Source organism: Budorcas taxicolor, chromosome 6, assembly GCF_023091745.1.
Source record: "Budorcas taxicolor isolate Tak-1 chromosome 6, Takin1.1, whole genome shotgun sequence".
Classification (NCBI taxonomy): Eukaryota; Metazoa; Chordata; class Mammalia; order Artiodactyla; family Bovidae; genus Budorcas; species Budorcas taxicolor.
In genome coordinates, this window is record NC_068915.1 from 89,241,674 (window position 1) to 89,266,598 (window position 24,925).

Sequence of the window (24,925 nt, forward strand, 5' to 3'; positions counted from 1 at the left end):
TTGTTTCTGACTCTTTGTGACTTCATGGACTGCAGCACACCAGGCTTCCCTGTCCTTTAGTCTCTCCCGGAGTTTGCTCAAATTCATGTACACTGAGTCAGTGATGCTATCTAATTATCTCATCCTCTGCTACCTCCTTCTCCTTTTGCCTTCAGTCTTTCCCAGCATCAGGGTCTTTTCCAGTGAGTCAGCTCTTTGTATCAGGTGGCCAAAGTACAGGAGCTTCAGCTTCAGCATCAGTCCTTCCAACAAGTATTCAGGGTTGATTTCCCTTACGATTGACTAGTTTGATCTCCTTGCTATCCAAGGGACTCTCAAGAATCTTCTCCAGGACCACAATTTGAAAGCCTCAATTCTTCAGCCTTCTTTATGGTCCAACTCAAATCCATACGTGACTACTGGAAAAACCATAGCTTTGACCATATGGACCTTTGTAGGCAAAATGATGTCTCTGCTTTTTAATACACTGTCTAGGTTGGTCATAACTTTCCTTCCAAGGAGCAAGCATCTTTTAATTTCATGTCTACAATCACCACCCACAGTGATTTTGAAGCCCAAGAAAATAAAACCTGTCATTGCTTCCACTTTTCCCCCTTTCATTTGCCATGAAGTGAGGCAAATCAATCTCTCACCTGTGTTTCCACAGCACACTGTCCCATTTTCACTGCACTTACTTTGTTGCTTTTAATATTTATATATCTTATTATCAAGCCAGTGAGTATGCCTTGCATCTATGTATTGGCCTGTCAATATAAAACTTGCAAATCCTTGGCTTCTTGGACTCTACTTGCAAATCTCCTATAATGAACAGCGCATACCTTCATTTGGTCTCATTTGACTTTCTACTGGTCAACTGAAGGGTGCAATATTTTGAGTCACTAGATTTATATATCTAGTTTTGATAATTTCAAAGCAATTTTACTATTCTTAGGATGTTACTGGAACTCCTCTAGAATTGAAGCCTCATTAAAAAAAAAAAAAAAAAAAAAACCTCGGTAATTACTAATAGAAGTTATTCTGCATTCCAGGTGATGCAACTGTGACAATAGCTCACAGATATACCCCCAAAGAGCAACTGAAGATCCATACTCTGTTGGCAGATGTTATCATAGTTGCTGCAGGTAAGTCTTTAGTGCCTGTTATTTGTTGAAATGTCACATCAGCAGACTAATTCCTTCCCTGGTTGCTGACATGTCTATAAGAATAGCTTCTTGGAAGAATTAGGTATATGTACAACTAACTTCCATTCTGTCTTTTGGTAGTCATGATACTGGTCCATTATGCCTGTGTTAGCATTTGTTACTTAATTATGGGAAAGCAAAACAGTCTTTGGAATGACAGATTAAGCACAAGAATGAACGTGTAACTTTGACAATTACTTTGACTGGTGTAATTGGTTCCAAACATGAATAAGTTAAGAGAAGACTGGTAGGAAATGCTGTTGAAAAGGTAGTCAGGGCTAGCTCATGTAGGATCTTGTAAACCCTCCAGGGACTTTCATATAAGCCAAAGATGGCTGTGAGCAAAAGATTGATATGGTTTGGCTTATGTTTTTAAAATATTACGTATATTGTGTCAAGGAGAATTGATTCTAGAACAGTAAGAGTAGAAACAGAGAGAATAGTTATTGCACTTCTATTTAATGAATCTCAATTTTCCCTTAATTTGTTTTATATTCAAACATACAAAGAATTCTACCCTTCACTTCTAACTTTACTCTCACCACATAGTATTTCTGCATTACAGATGACTGTGACTCTTCTTGTTTTATCCAAGGCTTGAATGGTGGCATTTTTCACTTTGTTTATCAATTAGATGTTACTGATAATTCCTAGACTTTACAGTTAAATTGTTGAATATTTTCAAACTACAAAGGGAGGGTAAAAGTTCCAGAAAAAAATTGAGTTTGATGAAGAGAATGATAATAGTTTAAGTTAGTTTCAATCAAGTTTAACTGACATTTAAATAATATAGACCCTTCTTCTGGAACTCAGAATATATATGTGATGATTCCAGGTGGAGTAATTTGCCTCTTTGTAGAGTAAAAATAGAAATATTACATTTTCATGAAGTCACCAGTAAACTGGTAAAGCTAATCATATTTCTTGTTTTTCTGAAAAACTATATTCAAGAGATATCAAATGCAAATTTTTGAACTGAGTTGACATAAATAAGACATCAGATGTTTAAAGAGGCAATAAAAGTTTTTATACCATAGGTCAACATTAAGTAAAAAGCTGTGCAGCAGCTGATATATTAGCAGAGACAAACACTGACTCCTTTTTAGAAATACTAGGATTCACACACCAGTCTCCGGATTTGGTAAACAGAGAGAAATTAGAGTGATCTTCCTGGTTTATCTCTAACTTTAGACAGAATGAAATTTACATTATCTTTAAAAGGTGCTGTTGGCTCCAGTATTACCAACTTGTAAAGACTGTTTCACCATTGACCTCATTTCCCATTTATCAATTATGACATTAAATGCGTATTTTCTTCTAGTGGAGTAACATCCCTTAGTGTTCATTCAGTTCATGGGTTTTTTTTTTTTGGATAAAAAATGACAAATGTGTGATCAAAATCCTCTTTTCAGAACCACTGACATTCTTTGTGACTAAATCAAAGCTTATGTCACAAGTATACATTCTTGAGTTCCTCTATGGACTCACCATATGCTCCTTTGTAAAGGCTTAAATCAGCACTTTGTAAAAGGCAGAGGAACAAGAGATAAAATTGCCAACATCCATTAGATCATAGAAAAAGCAAGAGAGTTCCAGAAAAACAACTTCTGCTTCATTTACTATGCTAAAGCCTTTGACTGTGTGAATCACAACAAACTGTGGAAAATTCTTTAAGAGATAGGAATACCAGACCACCTTGTCTGTCTCCCAAGAAACCTGTATTCAGGTCGAGAAACAACAGATAGAACCAGACATGGAACAACTGACTGGTTCCAAACTGGGTAAGGAGTACATCAAGGCTATATGTTGTCACCCTGCTTGTTTAACTTCTGTATAGAGTACATCATGTGAAGTGCTGAGCTGGATGAAGCACAAGCTGGAATCAAGATTGCTGGGAGATATATTAATAACCTCAGATATGTGATGACACCACCCTTATGGCAGGGTGAACTAAAAAGCTTTTTGATGAAGGAGAAAGAAGAGAGTGAAAAAGTTCGCTTAAAACTCAACATTCAGAAAACGAAGATCATGGCATCCCATCCTATCAGTTCATGGCAAATAGATGGGAAAGCAATGGAAACAGTGAGAGAATTTATTTTGGGGGATCCAAAATCACTGCAGATGGTGTCTGCAGCCATGAAATTAAAATATGCTTGCTTCTTGAAAGAAAAGCTGACAAAGTTAGACGACATATTAAAAACCAGAGACGTTACTTTGCCGACAAAAGTCCATCTAGTCAAAGCTATGTTTTTTCCAGGAGTCATGTATGGATGTGAGAGTTGGACTATAAAGAAGGCTGAGCACCTAAGAATTGATGCTTTCAAACTGTGGTGTTGGAGAAGACTCTTGAGAGTCCCTTGGACTGCAAGGAGATCAAACCAGTCAATCCTAAAGGAAATCAATCCTGAATGTTCATTGGAAGGAATGATGCTGAAGCTGAAGCTCCAGTACTTTGGCCACCTGATGGGAAGAGCTGACTCATTTGAAAAGACCCTAATGCTGGGAAAGATTGAGGGCAGGAAGAGAAGGGGACGACAGAGGACGAGATGATTGGATGGCATCACTGACTCAATGGACATGAGTTTGAGCAAGCTCCGGGAGATGGTGAAGGACAGGGAATCCTGGTGTGCTGCAGTCTGTGGGGTCGCAAAGAGTCAGACATGACTGAGTGACTGAACAAAAAGAGCAAATCAGCCCTGAATACTAGGGTTTAAAAATAAGACAGGAAAAAGACAAAGGAAAATAAGAGAAGAATTGATGCTAAGGAGGAGCCAAGCCTATATAAAATGAACAAGTGAAAGTGTTAGTCCATCAGTCATGTCCGACTCTTTTCAACTGCTTGAACAGTAGCCTGTCAGGCTCCTCTGTCCGTGGAATTCTCCAGGCAAGAATACTGGAGTGGGTAGCCATTCCTTTCTCCAGAGGATCTTCCCCACCAAGGGCTCTAACCCAGGTCTCTTGCATTGCAGGCTAATTCTTCACCCTCTGATCCACCAAGCCAGGAGGTACTCAGGCCCCTAGCTAGGCCACTGTGGAGACTCCATAAGCAGCAGCCACCCTGCTCAGGATAGCCTCTTACCACCAGAGGGCGCCAGTCAGGTGTGCAGCTACTGCAAACAGCTAGTTGGACACACTCCATCCTTATCCTGAGGGAGAAGACATTTTGAATGAAAGCAATGCGATCATGTCTTACTCCTGCCTTGTATTATAGTTCTAATGCCTCCAACTATTAATAGATACTAAAGTATTCTGAAAACTGGAAGACTGACCTATACAAAGCCCTCCTGTCATCCCCAAGAAATAAATATTTGGATAATGGGAAATTTCAGGGAAGAAAATTGAGAATTATAAGAAATAACTAAAGATTGCTACATTTCCACTCCCTTAATAAACACCTGGAGAATTTAAGGGTAAAATATGTAGATATTGATAAATGATGGTAAAGTATAAATTAATGTAAAAAAGAAATTCCATAGAACCAGATGATAAGAAAGAAATATTTCTAAAATGACCACATCATCATGTGTGGGGAATAAACAAATACAATTAGCAGTGGGTATTAAAGAAGGAGATAGTGATCTAATAGCAGAGTTGCTGGAACAGGGAGGGCTAGATCGTTATCATAATGAAGATGTCAGCATAAATGGAAGCAGTTGCATCTAAAAGTCAGGAACAGTAGAAGGAGGAGCATGGTGTAATGTATCAGAAAGTTTAATAATGTTTGAGAAATGACAGTACAGAATGTAAGGATGAAATCTCAGAATGGGCTTGAACAAGAAAAAGGTAAAAAAGGAAATCATTTTGTGAAGATCCTGGGACATGAATAAAATTAGCTTATATTAACTTCACCCCTCCAGTTTCTCAAATTCCCATAGGTTTAACTATGCATCCCTTACATTTTAAATATCTACTTTCAAAAATCAAGAATTGGACTAATTTAGAAGCTCAGACTTGAAAATCAGATCGTCAGACTGCTTCCCAAGTAGCCCTAGTGGTAAAGAACCCACCTGCCAATGCAGGAGACATAATGACACAAAGGTTGAATCCCTGGATCGGGAAGATTCCCTGGAAAAGGGAATGGCTATAGCAAGAAGAGATAAGAAAGCCTTCTTCAGTGATCAATGCAAAGAAATAGAAAAAAACAACAGAATGGGAAAGACTAGAGATCTCTTCAAGGAAATTAGAGATACCAAGGGAACATTTCATGCAAAGATGGGCTCGATAAAGGACAGAAATTGTATGGACCTAAGAGAAGCAGAAGATATTAAGAAGAGGTGGCAAGAATACACAGAAGAACTGTACAAAAAGGATCTTCACTACCCGGATAATCACGATGGTGTGATCACTCATCTAGAACCAGACATCTTGGAATGTGAAGTCAAGTGGGCCTTAGGAAGCATCACTACAAACAAAACTAGTGAAGGTGATGAAATTCCAGTGGAGCTATTTCAAATCCTGAAAGATGATGCTGTGAAAGTGCTGCATTCAATATGCCAGCAAATTTGGAAAACTCAGCAGTGGCCACAGGACTGGAAAAGGTCAGTTTTCATTCCAATCCCAAAGAAAGGCAGTGCCAAAGAATGCTCAAACTACTGCACAATTGCACTCATCTCACACGCTAGTAAAGTAATGCTTAAAATTCTCCAAGCCAGGCTTCAGCAGTAAGTGAACTGTGAACTTCCTGATGTTCAAGCTGGTTTTAGAAAAGGCAGAGGAACCAGAGATCAAATTGCCAACATCCGCTGGATCATGGAAAAAGCAAAAGAGTTCCAGAAAAACATCTACTTCTGCTTTATTGACTATGTCAAAGCCTTTGACTGTGTGGATCACAATAAACTGTGGAAAATTCTGAAAGAGTTGGGAATACAGACCACCTGACCTGCCTCTTGAGAAATCGGTATGCAGGCCAGGAAGCAACAGTTAGAACTGGACATGGAACAACAGACTGGTTCCAAATAGGAAAAGAAGTACGTCAAGACTGTATATTGTCACCCTGCTTATGTAACTTATATGCAGAGTACATCATGAGAAACGCTGGACTGGAAGAAACACAAGCTGGAATCAAGATTGCCGGGAGAAATATCAATAACCTCAGATATGCAGATGATACCACCCTTATGGCAGAAAGTGAAGAGGAGCTAAAAAGCCTCTTGATGAAAGTAAAAGAGGAGAGTGAAAAAGTTGGCTTAAAGCTCAACATTCAGAAAACGAAGATCATGGCATCCGGTCCCATCACTTCATGGCAAATAGAAACAGTGGAAACAGTGTCAGACTTTATTTTTGTGGGCTCCAAAATCACTGCAGATGGTGAATGCAGCCATGAAATAAAAAGACGTTTGCTCCTTGGAAGAAAAGTTATGACCAACCTAGATAGCATATTCAAAAGCAGAGACATTACTTTGCCGACTAAGGTCTGTCTAGTCAAGGCTATGGTTTTTCCAGTAATCATGTATGGATGTGAGAGTTGGACTGTGAAGAAGGCTGAGCTCCGAAGAATTGATGCTTTTGAACTCTGGTGTTGGAGAAGACTCTTGAGAGTCCCTTGGACTGCAAGGAGATCCAACCAGTCCATTCTGAAGGAGGTCAGCCCTGGGATTTCTTTGGAAGGAATGATGCTAAAGCTGAAACTCCAGTACTTTGGCCACCTCATGCAAAGAGTTGACTCATTGGAAAAGACTTTGATGCTGGGGGCAGGATAAGAAGGGGACGACCGAGGATGAGATGGCTGGATGGCATCACTGACTCAATGGACGTGAATCTGAGTGAACTCCAGGAGTTGGTGGTGGACAGGGAGGCCTGGCGTGCTGCAATTCATGGGGTCGCAAAGAGTTGGACACGACTGAGCGACTGAACTGAACTGAACCCACTCCAGTATTCTTGCCTGGAGAATTCCATGGACAGAGGAGCCTTGTGGGCTATAATCCATGGGGTCGCAAAGAGTCGGGACACGATTGAGTGACTAACACAGAGAAGCTCAAATCTGAAAATCAAGATTGCTAAACTGTATTTAGAAATAAGAAGTTCGAGTCTCTATAGCTACCGCTGAGTTCACAGAAAGCATGAATCTGTTTCTAGGGTATTTTCCTGTACTGTGCTTACAGCACTTAACACCTGTGTGTGGTTGTCGGTCACCTTCACTAGACTAGAGCAGGGACAGGGCTGGATTTTGTTGTTGTTGGCTGTTTTTCTAGCCAAGTGCTTAGAACAGCATCTGACCCATAATGGTACTCAGTAAATGTGTACTGTAATTCATCGAGATTACAATTGGAGCAAGGATTTCTTCAAATTGATATAAACTTATCTGATAAATATGTAAGAATACTTTTATAAGGATGAAATTGTTAGTGTAAGATATTGGTTGATTTGCTAAGAGACAACATTATTTTTATGACTACTAAACTTCTTACTTTGTCATTGTAAATTGATACAGCCATAAAAGTGAAAGATATGTTTATAAAAAATCAGTTCATGTCACTAGGTGGATGAATGGATTGATTTCAAAGATTAAAAAATTATTAAGATCAAAACTTAGAGCAGGATGAAGAAAATAAAGACAGTATTATAGACATCTAAAATATAGTAAGAAAAGAGGAAGATAAGGGGGAGGGATAAATTAGAAGGTTGGGATTAACATGGCTCAGTGGGTAAAGAAATTGCCTGCAATGCAGGAGACATAGGAGATGCAGGTTTGACCCCTGGATCAGGAAGATCCTCTGGAGGAGCAAATGGCAACCCACTCCAGTATTCTTGCCTTGAGAATCCCATAGACAGAGGAGCCTGGCAGGCTGCAGTCCACAGGGTCACAAAGAGTTAGACACAACTGAGTTGCCAAGCACACACACTCTGTGTAAAATAGATAATCAACCAGGACTTACTGTAAAGCACAAGGAACTCTACTCAATACTCTGTAATAACCTATATGGAAAAAGAATCTGGAAAAGAATAGATACATGTATATGCATAACTGAATCACCTTGCTGTACACCTGAAACTAACACCACATTGCAAATCAACTATACTCCAATATAAAACAAACTTTAAAAATAAAAATATAATTAGAGTATTAGTTGAATGAAAAGAAGTAGTTTAGGGGAAGGCTAAATTGGCTTTGTATAAGATAATGATAAAATAGGGGAAAGTAGCCAGATTAAGGAACCAATTTTAAGAATATGGATAAAGCCTTTGGCTCACCCACATCTCATGCTTACAGGAAACTGGGGAATGTCTTTCATTTGTAGAAGTTGTAGGAATCTTGATTATCCAGACAAGATAGGCAGTGTTTTTCCCAGACATTGTCCAAAGGACCCTCCACCCATCTGAGTAAACTCTGTGGAATTAGCTTCATTCAGAAGATGAGCTGCTGAGTCAATGCCACTAGCATATTAACTTCTGGTTGCAGAGTGTCATAGCCGGTGAAAGCTGGTGTTTTGTCCACTAAGCTCTCTCTGCCAGCATGATGAATGAACCTTCACAGTCGTAACTGAAGCGTCTCTATTGCAACACTTTTAATGATGGACACTGTAATATAAAACAGGATAAATGGGCAGTTCAGTAATTTGAAATATTCATACTTACTTGTCATAAAATGCAAGCTGACCAACTACTTTCCACTGCTTCTCCCATCATATTATCAAGTTTTAGACACACTCCCATTAGGCAACATCCTAGGCTCAGAGCTTTCCCTCTGGTAAGTTTCCTCCACCTTGAAGCCAGGTTAGTAAATTTCAGGATGGCAGGAAGTTCCAAGGGGTGGGGCATGGAAATACTCTACTCGAATATCTGAAGTTCATGCAACTCGGGAGTGGAGCTTGCTCACTCACAGTCCTGGGTGCTTCCTGAATGGATGCTCACCCATTTCACGGTCTCACTGAAGCTACTGTTCTTCTTGTATCCTATTTCTGATTCTTTATCTTGTCCCCTTTGGCCTCTGTTTCTCCATTTAGAATTACTTTCTGCTTTCCTAAATTTGTCATTTATCTCAAATTTTTTTCAGTTATTTTCAGTGGTATAGAGTAGTGTAAAAAGCACAGGCCTTGGGAATTTCCTGGTGGTCCAGTGGTTAGAACTCCGTGCTTTCATTGCCAAGGGCCTGGGTTCAATCCCTAGTTGGAATTATTACTTTGTTATGTTTTTATGGCATGTCTTTAAACATTTTATATCATGAAATATTTAAAATCTTCTTTTAAAATATAGCAAAAGAACAATGTTGCAAGCATCAATCAAGTTTGTCATATCTAAATGTTGTTGTGTTTTCAATTTCTACATGCTGTACGTTTCTGCAATTTGCTTCGTTCTGGTTAACATCATGCTTTGGAGATTTGCCCATATAAATACATGTAGCACTAGTTGTATAATACTCAGTTGACTGAGTATCCATTTTCTGTTGATGGATATGTATGTTATTTCCAATTTACTGTGGTTGTAAAAAGTGCTGTAGTGCTGTACAGAAATAAATCTGTACATATTTCCTCAGGCTCATTCTTTCTTTCAACAGATATTAATTTTGCCCTCCATCAGGTGCTAGAAAACAAAGATACATAAATTATAGATTCAGTTCTTAGGAAATTCAGAGCCTAGCAGAGGAGAAAGATGTACAAATTAGTATAATGCAGTTTGATGATACAGTATTAGAAGTATTTGTGGGGAGATGTGTTTATGTCTGGTTATCTATCAAAGAGAGAAACAGAAAGACAGACAGTAGAGAGACAGAGAGACAAAGACCAAGAGGGACAGAGACAAAGATAGGGAAAAACAGAGAAAGAGAGACAGAGACAGACAGACAGACAGACAGAGAGACAGAGGATGTGTCACTGAGGAGGAGTGACAGCTATGTTTCACTGACCCTGAAGGCGAAATGATTGAGTGGGGTCCCATCCCACAGAGTGAAGAGAAATTCCCTGGGAAGAATCACAGGGAAGGGGCCTTCTGGAAGCTTAAAACTGTAAAATACTGTGTGTGTGTGCATGTGTGTGTGCTTGGTTTCTCAGTCTTGGCTGGTTCTTTGTGACTCCAAGGATTGTAGCCCACTTGGCTCCTCTGCCCATTGAACCTTGCAAGCAAGAATTCTTGAATGGGGTGCTATTTTCTACTCCAGTAAAACACTGTGCATGTATCAAAAAATGTTCAGTTCAGCTCAGTCGCTCAGTCGTGTCCAGCTCTTTGCGACCCCATGGACTAGAGCACACCAGGCCTCCCTGTCCATCACAACTCCCGTAGCTCACAAACCCATGTCCATCAAGTCGGTGATGCCATCTGACCATCTCATCCTCTGTTGTCCCTGTCTCCTCCTGCCTTCAATCTTTTCCAGCATCAGGGTCTTTTCAGATGAATCAGTTCTTCGCATCAGGTGACCAAAGTATTGGAGTTTCAGCTTCAGCATCAATCCTTCCAATGAATATTCAGGACTGATTTCTTGACTGATTTCTTGTAACTCTTTCAAAATGATGCTTCTTTGTGAGTGGTGAAAGATGAAACAGCATTCTGAAAGAGCCAGACAGCAAGATAAATGAAGAGATTTGGATTTTATCATGTCAGTTATGGATTAGCTTTATTTATTTTTTGTAACATACCACTTCACTTTTAATGTAAGAAACTTACAAAAACATGCTTACATTTTCCCGTTCCATCTTCTGTGCTACTATTGTACATTTTACTCATGTATAGTAGTAAACCCCATGATACATTGCTATTATATTTGCTAAATACTCAATTATATTTACAATAAATTTTAATGAGAAAAATATTTCATAAATATTCCTGTATTTCTCATTTCTCATATCATTTTCTCCTAACCGGAAGAACTTCCTTTATTATTTCTTTTTAACTTTTTATTTTCTGTTGTAGTATAGGTGATTAACAATGTTGTCATAGTTTCAGGTGCACAGCAAAGTGATCCAGTTATACATATACATGTATGTAGTCAGATTCTTTTTCCATATAGGTTATTACAGAGTATTGAGTAGAGTTCCTTGTGCTATACAGTAAGTCCTGGTTGATTATCTACTTTACATATAGTGTGTATTCTTAATCACTCAGTTGTGTCTGACTCTTTGTGACCCCATGGGCTGCAGCCTGCCAGGCTCCTCTGTCCATGGGATTCTCGAGGCAAGAATATTGAAGTGGGTTGCCATTTCCTCCTGCAGGGGATCTTCCCCACCAAGTGATCAAACCTGTGTCTCCTGCATTCTTTCCCCATTTAGATTGTTAAATAATATTGAACAGAGTCCCATGTGCTATACCGTAGGTCCTTGTGAATTATCCATTTTAAATATAGTAGTGTGTTCATGTCAATTCTAAACTCCCTGATTCAGATGGAGAAAGACAAATATTTCATGATATCACTTAAATGCAGAATCAAAAAAAAAAAGATATGAATGCACTTATTTACAAAACAGACTCACACACTTAAAGAACAAACTTATTGTTACCAGGGGTGAAGGGTTGGAGAAAGGGTAGACTTTAAATAGATGTAAGCATTGGAATAACATGATGATATTTAAATTTTTGAAGGGTTACTCTGGTAGCCCATGGGCAGGGATGGAGTTGGGAGTAACATTGATGTGGTTCTAAACTAATATAATAGTTGAAAATCAGACAGAGAAAGAAAAAGTAAACTAGTCTTTCTGGCTTTGGATCCTGGGCACATGGTGTTACTATTAATAAGGGAGAGCATGCAGAAAGGAAGCAAGATTTGTGTGGAGAAGTGAGAGGGTGAGAGGTGATGATGAATCTCATTTGAACTTGTTGAGTTTGAAACATTCACAGTATATTGAGGTGGAGAAATCCATAGAGGCCTGAGATATGAGGATTTGGGGTTAGGAAGAGAACTCTAATCTAGACTGACAGGTTTGGAAGTCATTAGCATCAATGGTACTAGACATGAGTTTGTTTAGACAAAACAAGTATTTATATAATCAATTCCATTTTCTTCCTCTTTTATTATTTTGTTACACTTCAGAATTCACAATGTGATGTTTAAGAGGAGTTTTTAAAATAAAGACATTCCATATCATCCCGTGTTAGCCTGATGTATTTAAATTTTACATATTAATAATATTAAGGCATATTTTATGCTTTACACAAGTGTTATCAAACAACTTTTTTATAGCAAAGTTATGTGGATTGCATAGTTACATCACACCCATATAGTAGAAACAAAATTATATTCTAAAAACAGAATGATTATCTTAAATTCATAAATGTTGAATCTTCCACATAAATACTTAAAAACCATTAAAAAATGTTTCTCACAGCTTATATTTTCTGTTCATGCTTGTGTTTCTGGTATGTTCACAGTAAATTTGTCATAATTAGTCTTTATCATTCAATGCATTTGATTTCCATTATATAGTTTGGTTAAGTTTCCCAGTTGACCTGCTTTTTCCAGTCTTAATTCTCACAGCCTGTTTTATTGTCAAATAATTATTTTCATCAGAGAAAGCCTTTCAGTTCCTAAATTTCTCATGCTTATTTATTGGTTAAATGCTTTGTAAAAATAGGAACAAATGATTTTCTCAGTACTTTATGGTCTGATTATCTGTTTTCCGAGCCTGATCTGCTTAATTTTTGCTTGAATAATCTATTGACTTAAATTCATTCTTTTTTTTTTTTTAAACTAGGATCTGAAATGAAAGTTCTACATACTTTAAATATACTCTGTAGTTTTTCCTATCCATTTAGGCTATTTTTCTGTTCATCCAGTATATTTTTTCTATTTATAATTCTACTCCTATGGTGTCCATTCAACTCTGGAGGGTCTGATTAAGGCAGACATGGTCATGACATTTATAACCATGGGAGTAACTATTAAAAGTCCTTTATCCCTCTGTTGGGCTTCCCTGGTAGCTCAGTGGTAAATAATCCACTTATCAATGCCAGTGCAGGAGACATGGATTCGATCCCTGGGTTGGGAAGATCCCGTGGAATAGGAAATGGCAACCTATTCCAGTATTCTACCTGGGAAAGCGCATGGATAGAGGAATCTGACTGGTTACAGTCCATGGGGTTGCAAATAGTCAGACACAACATAGTGACTAAACAACAAACAACCAACAGCAAATTCCTCTCTTAGCAAATTATTGCCTCTGCATTAAAAGACAATAGATTCTAGGGTGTCTAATCCATATTTAATAAAGAATGGTGCCTAAAACCACGATATTTTCCTTGTGTATCAATAGATAATTTAAAATCTACTCTGTAGCTTCTGTGCCATTTTGAATATGGCCCTTGAATGTTGTGACTTACTTCAACAACTGACTCCAGTAAGCTGACTCTGGACTACAGAGGAGGTATAAGGCAATTTTTAAAACCTGTGCCTTCAATGGACTTATCTCTTTCTAGTTTATTAATTGTTTAGTAGGCCTAACTTTCTATGAGGCTGTATCAAGTCATTGTTTATAGTTATTAAAAAAAAAGCTGCCTAACAACACTCATATAAGGCATAAAAGAGGCCTTAATATTATGTAAAATTTAAATACATGATACTAACATAGGATGACAGTGGGTGCCTTTATTTAAAGTAGAAAAGTCTCTTTCAAGCATCACATTGAAAATTTTGAAGTGTAACAAAATAAAAGAGCAGAAGGAGAATGGAAATACAGAGGACCTACATGAGATGTGTGATGAGTGAAAAACAGTATGAAATACAAGTGGGACAGTACTGACATTATTCATACCATCTTGTGATCTCCAGTAGCCGGGACCATGTCTTATTTATCTTTGTATTTCTTGTACATCGTGAAGAACCTTCCGTTGGGAACTAGAAAACTCACTGTTAAATGAATACATTTCCTTCTTTAAAAGTCAGGTGCTTATCTTGGGTTTAAGGGTTTTTCCCCTAAAACTTGAAGAGAGCTTTCATCGGGGCAGATGATCTCTTCAGGATCCATTCAGACTCTGATTCTTCTTCAGACCTTGTTTGGGGCTGTTCCACTTCACAGAGCCTTAATATGGCATTGCATCAGCACCGCTGACTCAGAGCTTACACCTGCAGAATTCAAAGGTAAGATAGGGAGGAGGCCGAGAAACATCTGAGAAATGATGACTGTCTTCAATGAAAGAACGAGAAAATGCTATCTCTTTGCTCTCTATTGTGGGTAGAAGTATGAGCCCTTCTTTGGTGAAGTCATCATTCCTGTGGTATATTCAGATTTGCGGTACTGCTGAATCTTTATCCCAAATGTATGGTCACTGGCAGAAAGTGAAATGATGTCAGTAGATCTATAGTCAGTCATTAGTTGTGGCTTTGCAATAACACCACATATCTAATTAAAATACAAGAAACCAAAAAAAGTTTTTTTTAATTCAGGGATGAAGTATCACATATCAACACTTGTGTAATAATCTGTACAGAGGTGGTGACTGAAGAGGAGGCTATGGAGAACCTGACTGTGCACCTAGCTACCTGTTTGAGGTGTGGCTTTGGTTCTAAAGGAGAGCGATGGGGAGGAAGGAGTCACTGTGCAGCCACACATCTCCTCAGGCAGCTTTCTGTGTAATTCCTTTCTTCTCACCCATTTATATAGTCAGAGAAGTGTTTCCAGCCCTGTCTCCTCATCTTTCACCTAAGTGCATTTCCTCCCAAATTTATTTCTGATTTGATTAATTAATAATTGCTTATTTTAGAATGATTTTACCTTTGTTACAAAACTTGAAGATTAATGAGTGCTATGTATGAGTGGGGCTTTATGACTGTGGATGGAACAGATATAAGTGTCATAGTTCTTCCCCGAGTGTGCAGATTGCAGTCTTCTCTTAGTGTATTACTAATGTGTGTGCTGTAAATCAAGATAGTAACATCAGGGATTGCATACTGCATTGGAAAAAAGGGCAGGTACATTTCAATCATGTTTCTGTTGTATGTGTTTCATAATTCATACTTACACTTATTTTAAAGATAAGTAGGACTATACCTTGTCTTTGACATGCATACATACACACACAAACCAAAGGACATGTAATATACATCTTTGACAAGGTAGTTAGGACAGTCCTAAAAATAATGTGATGCGTCATGTCAGAATGAATGAGAAGCCCTCCTTATATACTGAGTATCATACATTCTTTTAGATCACTAAGATATCACCCCAAATTTACTTCTTCTTGAATTAAGAAAAAAAAGTGCTTGAAGGACTTCCCCCCTCCTCTACTTTATGATACATTTTCTGATTTTTTTTGCTGGAAACTCTGCAAAGGAGTACTTGAATGTCTCAAAAAGAACTTACAAGATGGCATTAATAATTATAGTGGGCACTAGAGGAGATAGTAAACTTGAGTACATTTCTCCAAATACAAATAATTAGACTTTAAAACTTGTTATAGATATAAGCTTGTGAACAGATAAGGTCTCAAAATACTACATCCAGGAGTTTAAAAAAAATTGTAAGGAGGTTTTCAGAGAAATATTCAAGGACATCCATCACAGATTTATTGATGACAGCAAAAAGTTTAAAGCCGCCTAAATATCACCCTGCTTATTTAACTTATATGCAGAGTACGTCATGAGAAACGCTGGACTGGAAGAAACACAAGCTGGAATCAAGATTGCCGGGAGAAATATCAATAACCTCAGATATGCAGATGACACCACCCTTACGGCAGAAAGTGAAGAGGAACTCAAAAGCCTCTTGATGAAAGTGAAAGAGGAGAGTGAAAAAGTTGGCTTAAAGCTCAACATTCAGAAAAAATGAAGATCATGGCATCCGGTGCCATCACTTCATGGGAAATAGATGGGGAAACAGTGTCAGACTTTATTTTTTTGGGCTCCAAAATCACTGCAGATGGTGAATGCAGCCATGAAATTAAAAGACACTTACTCCTTGGAAGAAAAGTTATGACCAACCTAGATAGCGTATTCAAAAGCAGAGACATTACTTTGCCAACTAAGGTCCATCTAGTCAAGACTATGGTTTTTCCAGTAGTCATGTATGAATGTGAGAGTTGGACTGTGAAGAAGGCTGAGCGCCGAAGAATTGATGTGTTTGAACTGTGGTGTTGGAGAAGACTCTTGAGAGTTCCTTGGACTGCAAGGAGATCCAACCAGTCCATTCTGAAGGAGATTGGCCCTGGGATTTCTTTGGAAGGAATGATGCTAAAGCTGAAACTCCAGTACTTTGGCCACCTCATGAGAAGAGTTGACTCATTGGAAAAGACTCTGATGCTGGGAGGGATTGGGGGCAGGAGGAGAAGGGGACGACAGAGGATGAGATGGCTGGATGGCATCCCTGACTCGATGGACGTGAGTCTGAGTGAACTCCAGGAGTTGGTGATGGACAGGGAGGCCTGGTGTGCTGCGATTCATGGGGTCACAAAAAGTCGGACACGACTGAGCGACTGAACTGAACTGAACTGAAACATCCAACAATTCAGGAATATTTAATAAATGATGGTATAGCTATCAGAAGGAATTCCTATTACCAGTTATATTTTGAAAACTAATTATATTATTTATAGACATGACCTAATGTCTATATAGATTTCTATACAGAAATCTAAATAGAACCCCACAACACACACATATGAAAAACTTCAACTTGAGAAGAGTTGTTACCTCATGCTAATGGCTAATAAGTAATACATAGATATTGATTCATCTTTCTCTGAATTCTCTAAATAAATTCTTCAAGATGTACTGATTTCAGAATTATAAAATAAAATAAAAAACATTAAGGTGATCCATTCCCCATCTGTGGCAAGATTCTGCCTGAAGTCCATGTTGTCTTCTGGGGCTGATAACCTTTTTATATAAACGAGCATGGGAGTGCACTGTTCATTGCAGCACTATTTACAATAGCTAAGACTATTGGAAGCAACCTAGATATCCACTAGCAGGTGAATGGATAAGGAAGTTGAGATACATATACACAATGGAATATTAATCAACTATAAAAAGGACCACATTTGAGTTAGTTCTAAAGAGGTGGATGAACTTAGGGCCTATTATACAGAGTGAAGTAAGTCAAAAAGAGAAAGACAAATACAGTATATTAACACATATTTATGGAATTTAGAAAGATGGAACCAACAATTCTATATGCAGGGCAGCAAAGGACACACAGGTGTAAAGAACAGACTTTTGAACTCAGTGGGAGAACGAGAGGGTGATTTGAGAGAATAGCACTGAAATATATGTATTACTATATGTAAGATAGATGACCAGTGCAAGATCAATGAATGAAGCAGTGCCGGGAGCCAGCGTGAAGAATTCCACCCGTGACAAGGTCATGCGGCAGAGCTCTGATGGCAAGGCTAATCAGACCTCAGGTTTCCCCCCTGGAATTTCCTGAGCATCCACCCCCCCCAAAATAAGAATCTGCCTGCTTTTCCACTCTTCTGACACTCTCTGGAAAAAGTCAATTCAGGGCTTTAGTCTTCTGCATTTGAAACACTGTTTCAATCCAAAAACCCCTCTGATGGCTTTTTAGCCTGCCTGCAGAATTTGCACAGCTGCGCATGTGATTGGTTGAGGCCTCCTGACCGCAGGAGGCACAGGAAGCTTAAAAGATCCTAGAAATGTAGGGGCTTCCGAAGAGTCAAAATCATTAGAATAGGACCGATTAAAGGTTTCATTTGTTGAGCCAATACTTGCTGCCAAATTTTCATATCCTTTATTTTTAGATATAGTTGGTATATAGAAAAACAAGTAGTAGACCTGGTATTAGCAACATTAGATCTTTCAGTTCAGTACCTTCTTTGTTATAACCCACTGCATCTTTGTTCTATAGAGATACAACTTTAGCGCTTTAAGGAGATGCAGATTAAAGAAAAACACTTAGGGGAAATGAAATTAACATTCATTAAGGAAGAGAACCAAAAAGTGTTAACAAGCCTCTTGGCCAAAAGATAATGTAAATCACCTGAGACCTTTTGTATACGAAAAGATATACAGAAAGAGTCTGGGCTGCGAACGCTACATAATTTTGTATTACCCACTGACCTCCATGTATAATCAAAAGTATAAAAGGCCTTGAAGGACAATAGAAGGAGAGCTAGTCGCTGGACTGGTCCCCCCCCCCCCCCCCCCCCCCCCCCCCCCGTGTCTCCTCTTTACTCTAATTTCAGGCTGAATTCCCATCTGGGACGTGGAGGCTCACTATGTCTACTTACTTGCCCCTGCTTTTAAGATCCGTAAGAGAGAGAGCCCAAGGCGGGGCACTCTCCGATATTCAAACGGGCGCCGGCGGCCTAATGTAGATGGTGCAAGCTCCTTGTCTGGAACTTTATTGGTTTTCCACGTAACCCAAGTTAATCAGCCTCTTCTCTCCACTTAATCTTCCTACTACACTATTTCTTCCTAATCTAATCTTATATTAATAAATAAATAAGTTTTCCTCGCCGACTCCGTCCACCCTTCAAATTCCCTGGATCCACCGGGGCTGGACCCCGGCAAAGCAGGGCATCCAAAGCCAGTGTTGTGGGACAACCTAGAGGGATAGGGTAGGGAAGGAGATGGGAGAAGGGTTCAGGATTGGGGGTACCCTATGTATACTTATGGCCAATTCATGTTGATGTATGGCAAAAGCCATCACAATATTGTAAAGTAATTATCCTCCAATTCAAATAAATAAACTTTAAAGATTAAAAAAAAGAGCATGGAGTGGTGTAAAGCTGAAATGGCCTGTCCCCTGCAAAGTACCAAACATGTTAATTAAATGACTCTTCTTGAAAGAGGAAGAAATGAAAAGACAAGTGAATTAAATGGATAAATCATGAGATATAAATTATATCTTCATAAAGCTTATAAAAACCAATGGGAAACTGAAAGATGCAGGGATGCTGAAATTGAGGGCAGTTTTTGCTTTTAAATCGGTTATCAAATATTCAGAAAAAAAAATCTAGTGTTTTGTTTTGCTTGTTTGTTTTTTTCACGTGAAATTGCTTTATTTAAAACCATTTCCAACTCCTGCATCCTGATAAACTCAGTTCTTGGTCATTAAGCAATGAACCCTTTTGATGTTAGGCCACATGAAATGTAACATGATTACATTAGTAAAACTGAAATGCTCAGCAAAGTATTTTATTTAAAAAGTATAACTGCCAAAAGAAGATGGAATGGGATGGGGAGGGAGGTGGGAGAGGGGTTTAGGACGGGGAACACATGTACACCCATGGCTGATTCATGTCAATGTATGGCGAAAACCACTACAATATTGTAAACTAATTAGCCTCCGATTAAAATTAAAAAAAAAAAAGAAGATGGAATTTGAAAGTATTTCTACCCAATCGCTGAGAATTGTATTATCAGTAATATCCTGAGTTAAAGTTCCCAGAACTACAGTCTGTCTGTACCAGCATTTCAAATGAAGCAAACAGCATTCTATTACCACACAGAAGATAGAACAATCAGTCATTATAAATAAGTTGATTCAAGTCTATGGAATATTATCAGAATTACAGCCAAGACGGGGACTCCAGATCAAGCCAGTGTAGTAGTCTTTGTTTTGTTGCCTCCTCATTGTATGAAAAAGTCATCTAGTTCTCAAGTAGGACCAAGAAGGAGTAGGACAAGAGTCTGAGGGAAAGAGGTAGTAGGAAGGGAAAACCTCTACTTGCTCTCATTGGAGCCCCTGATTTCTCCCTTTGCCATTCTGTCTTGAACATTCCTTGCCACTGATGGTCTATCCTTTTGTCTCAAGGCCCTAGAGCTATCCAGATGCCATTAATACCATGTTCTTTTGTAGTCAGTCAAGGACAAATCCAGATTTCAACTGAAATAAGCTTTGTAACAAATAGAGGCACATTCATTTTTTGCCCCTGTATAAATAGTTTAAACCTTAGAGAAACCTATTTAAATAAATTGAGTTTCCAATTTATCTGACTCATCTCCAGCAGAAGCTATTCCTTGATATTTCTGAAAAAGCACGTACAGGGACATTAAGATTTTTTTCTATATGGTTAAATAATTAGTACTTCCTCATATGTCTGAGTATCATGGACATTATCTTTTAAAATATAGTGATGTTTTTCAAACAGACTTTTTTGGCCACTTAATTTTTTAATTGAAGGATAATTGCTTTACAGAATTTTGTTGTTTTCTGTCAGACATCAACAAGAATCACCCATAGGTACATCCATGTCCCCTCCCTCCCAAAACTCCCTCCCATCTGCTTCCCCATCCCACCCCTCTAGATTGTTACAGAGCCCCTGTTTGAGTTCCCTGACTTATACAGCAAATTCCTACTGGCTGTCTATTTTATATGTGGTGTTGTAAGTGTCCATGTTACTCTCTCTGTACATCTCACCCTCGCCCTCCCCTGCTCCCTCCATGCCCATAAATCTGTTCTCTATGTCTGTGTCTCCATTGCTGCCTTGCAAATAAATTCATCAGTACTGTCTTGATTGCATATAAATGTTGTCAGTATATGATATTTATATTTCTCTTTCTGACTTACTTCATTCTGTATAATAGTCTCTAGGTTTGTACACTTTCAAACAGACTTTAAAGTAACCTTTAAGTGGAGTGTTTCAGTATAGAATTTTCATCATTTTATTTAAATATTGACATTCATAATATTTATCTGTTATAATACAGATTGATATTTATTGAGCGTTTCTAAAAATCATCACTTTTAAATCTCATAACACCCTTATGAAGTCAGTAAGTTTAATATACTTATAGACGCAAAAAGTTGAGGTTTAAAGTGAACTGATTTGCCCATGATCATATGATGGAATGCCTGAACCAGGACTGGGAACCCCATCTGGATCTTGATTCTTCAAAGCCCCTGATGTTGATTCTTCTAAAACCCCTGATCTTGATTCTTCATTCTGCTTTTGGCTATTGTTGTCATAATTTTGGAAAGCAAGATGTGCTTTCATTTTCTGTGTTTATTTGCTTTACGTTAACTGCAAGTGTTATAATAACTGAAGGAGCAGGCATCATGCATGCATAAATGTTTCTCAAGAATTTATAGCTATGTTGGGTACATTCCACATTTTATTTATAGCATTTTTTAACAGAACTCAAGGGGCATATTTAAGCAAGACAAAAAACAAGCATGAGTTTAAATTTTCAAAGCTTGCCGAGTTATATCTACAATTCTATAACTCTCTGCCAGTTCATAACATTTCACATTTGTCTATTCAAATAGCAGAAAACTTGGCATTTTCCTTGTGTGAATATTTGTTACATCTTCATTCCAGTTCAGCTCTTACAAGACAGCCTGCCATATGTGTCCCTTTCATAATGCGTGGTGATGCTTAAGAGCACACTCTCACAGAGTGATGCTGACATTCTTTAGGAATCAGTAATCTGTTGAAAGGGGCAAAAATTATCCCTTCATCTCTGTGTCTTTTAGTCATAGACTCATATTTGTTTTTAGCAAAATATGTTCTCCAACTGGAAAAGTTTTAACTCCTGGTACATTTTTTGTGTGATTTCATGGCCAAGGAAATAATTTAGAACCCATATCAAATTTTTTAACCTATGGTTTATTCTTATATATTCCTTAAGTGTTTTCTTACCACCCAATGTCCTCATTAGGGATTTTGACCTGTAAACTCTAGATAGGAACTGGTTGGTACACCACTAATCCTAGAATAATTGTGTAAGGAAAAGGCTCTCTTCCCCTCCCCTGACCAAAGAGACGAAAAACAGTGCCTCACTAATTATGCCATTGCTTTCCTAGAATCAGCTGGAGATTATAGCCACATAATAATAGTAGCTACACAGGTAAAACTGAGACAATCTTGGTTTATTTATATGTGGTCCTGTAAGTCATACTTGTTTTTTACCCTAAAAAAAATAACTAGGGATATACACAAAATAAATTGAATTGCTAAAATTGTCAAAAGGGGATTAACAATGACATTTATTTAAAGAAATTTAATTATACCTTGACTTTTAAAAAAAGTTTGAAACAACTTATAAAGACATTTTAGTTACATAGGAATAAGGTCACTTACGGTAACTTAACATCAATAAAGCTTGTTGTTGTTGTCAGTCACTAAGTCGTGTCCAACACTTTGCAACCCTGTGGACTGCAGCACATCAGGCTTCCCCATCCTTCACTATCTCCCAGTTTGCTCAGATTCATGTCCGTTGAGTCGGTGATGCTATCTAACCATCTCATCTTCTGCCATCCTCTTCTGTTGCCTTCAAATCTTTCCCAGCATCAGCGTCTTTCCCAATGAGTTGGCTCTTCACATCAGGTGGCCAAAGTATTGGAGCTTCAGCATCAGCATAAGTCCTTCCAATGAATATTCGGGGTGTCTACTAAACATCTTAAAGTAACAGATAAATCCTCAGAATTCTGACTAGTAAACTCAGAGTATTTTGTGAGATGTTTCTTTCTTCCTGGTAGTGAGGCAGAAAAGAACTTCCTCATGTCAAAAGAATATTCATAGCCCTGCAGTGCCAGCCAAGCCAATTAGAAGACCCAAATGAAAGAAACTACTCCAATAATGTTCTCTTTCCTTTTGGAAGTTCTTTCTGCCTCACTACCAAGAAGAAATATCTCACAAAATACTCTGAGTTTATTGGTCAGAATTCTGAGGATTTATCTGTTACTTCAAGAGGTCTAGTAGGCGCTTACTGAACTTACTCACTTAACTTCCTCAAATTAAGTTTTCAACAAGAATCTAACTCCTTTTCCCCAAGTTAAAGTACACAGAACAAAAGCCTTGATGACTTTCCTGTTTTCCTTTGGGATTCCTTTTGCCTTTCTCCTCATTTAATTAGCATGCCACTTTCCAAGGACTGATGCCTAAAGCTAGTCTAGCTACATTCATCCTTTCTCCCTTCATTTGCTTGACATATGTATTGAGTTCATACATGTTAGTGCCAGACGCTGTGTCACATGCTGGTTAGTTTCTCCCTCATGGAGCTTATAATCTACTCTAAACAAACATGTAACATGCAAATGTAATGGCAAAATTGTAAACTGTGTGAGAAAGTGCAGAAGCTGTGAATACATCTGTGGAAGGAGACTTGGTTGGTACCAAGATTGGTGTAGTCACAGAAAGCCTCATAGAGGAAGTGGCTGTTCGACATATGCTGGATTTAGTAATATTAGGCAAGAAAGACTGTCACAGTTTTCTTTTATAATTTTAACTAGGCACTTCATGTATATCTGGTATATTCTTATTACTGTGCATCTCAGGTTTAGAAGTCATCTTCCACACAGTACATTTGAGTTCCCTGAGGACAGGGGCTCTGTGAGCTTCCCTTACTCTCCTGAATGTCAGCCTAGCGTCTCACCACACTCCTGCTGGGCTACATGGGAAGGGGGTTTATGGTAGGATAAAATGCCGTCAAGAAATTTTGAAGCTTTCTCTAATCCATTTGTGTGGATTTTGTTCATTTTTTAAAACAAGTGTTGGATTTTTGGAGGACACTTATTTTTATTATGTAGTTTTATTTGTTTGTTTTTAATAAGTTTTTTTTTAACCTCAAAAAATTATTCCCTTGATTTCCCTGCATTCATATCAAGCCTCTTCAGAGTTCCATGCTCTGGATGTGTTTAGCGTTTCCAAATGAATGTGAATGTGTCGTCCTTAATTTTGTTTGGTACTTGCATCACAGAGGATGTTATAATCAGCTAGTTATTCTCCCAAAACAAAGCTTGTAGGCAAGGTAACAGACCCACCCATTAAATCCCTAAGAGAACAGAGAGCTTTTTTTTTTTTTCATTCTTACAAGGTGCCCATTCTTTCCTCACTTTGGCTTGTACACTGACCCCATCTATGGTAGTGGACTCTGTTAGGTTTGGCCCAAACATCATTTACTAACACTGTTGTTATACTTTATGGAAGACCAGGTTAGAAATAACACCATTCATTCAGTTTGTTGACAGGTGTGACAGAGCAATCTTCTTGTTACTATCTGTCCCAACTGTTGTTACATGATGATTATATGTTAAGGTTGTGCCACTCTCTATTTGTGGGGGGTGGAGTCTCAAGTGAAGAGTGAGATCATTCATTGTATTCATCATCACAGTCTTTCCAAAGTGACGCAACCCTTAGATCAGACAGGTGGATGGAGTGGGGAGGTCTTTACTTCGTTATAAAGATAGATCTTTCTATTGGTCTTGATGGAAATGGATCTGAGTGCCCACTGGTCTGCTGTTGTTAGTGGAAAGGAAGATAGGAGAGTAAAGACTGGTGGTCGGTACAAAAGGCACTGGAGTGAATTGTGGTGAACTTGTACTAGCCATCTGAACTAGGTTATAGCTTGATTTCAAGCAAAGATAATTTTGCAAAAGCATTGTCCTCTCTGTAAGCTTGACAGTTTCCAAAAACTTAATTTTTTTTCTCATGAGAGCAATGATGATATTAATGAATAGGATTTGTAATACTGTAAAATAATATGTGACAACATTTAAAAGATCTTTCCTCCCCACTGGTACTTCTGTCATGCCCATCCCTCCAAATCACTGGGTACATGCAGCCATAGCTTTTCCAAGAATTGAATATAATATAAAACTAGTTGTTTTTGACATTTTCAATGGAGAAACCAAGTCTCAATATTCAGGATACATCTGAAATGGAATGTTGACCAATTGGAACTGAACCAGCCTTTCTCTTAAGTGCATAGTGGGAAAAAAAATGTTTTTTTCCTATTATTTGACAATATGGCAAAACATTTTTAAAATTAATAAACATAGTTATTCTAGAAAACAAGAAAGAGAAGTCTCTGTAGAATAGAATAAGGATATTCCCCTAAAAGAAAAAAGCAATGAGGAACAAATAAAATTCATAACATTCTGAAGCTGTGAAGTCAGTCCACAGGTAGCAGAGGGTGGAGACTC

General features: G+C 38.2%; 1 protein-coding gene across 2 annotated transcripts in view; it reads left to right on the forward strand.

The window, feature by feature from the left end:
* MTHFD2L (methylenetetrahydrofolate dehydrogenase (NADP+ dependent) 2 like) overlaps positions 1–24,925 on the forward strand; it is a 145,345-nt gene that overhangs the window by 68,799 nt on the left and 51,621 nt on the right. For both annotated transcript variants that reach the window (XM_052642089.1, XM_052642090.1), the window contains exon 6: positions 1,029–1,121. In XM_052642089.1, the coding sequence (XP_052498049.1) occupies positions 1,029–1,121 (93 nt within the window). The remainder of the gene's footprint in view (positions 1–1,028; positions 1,122–24,925) is intronic.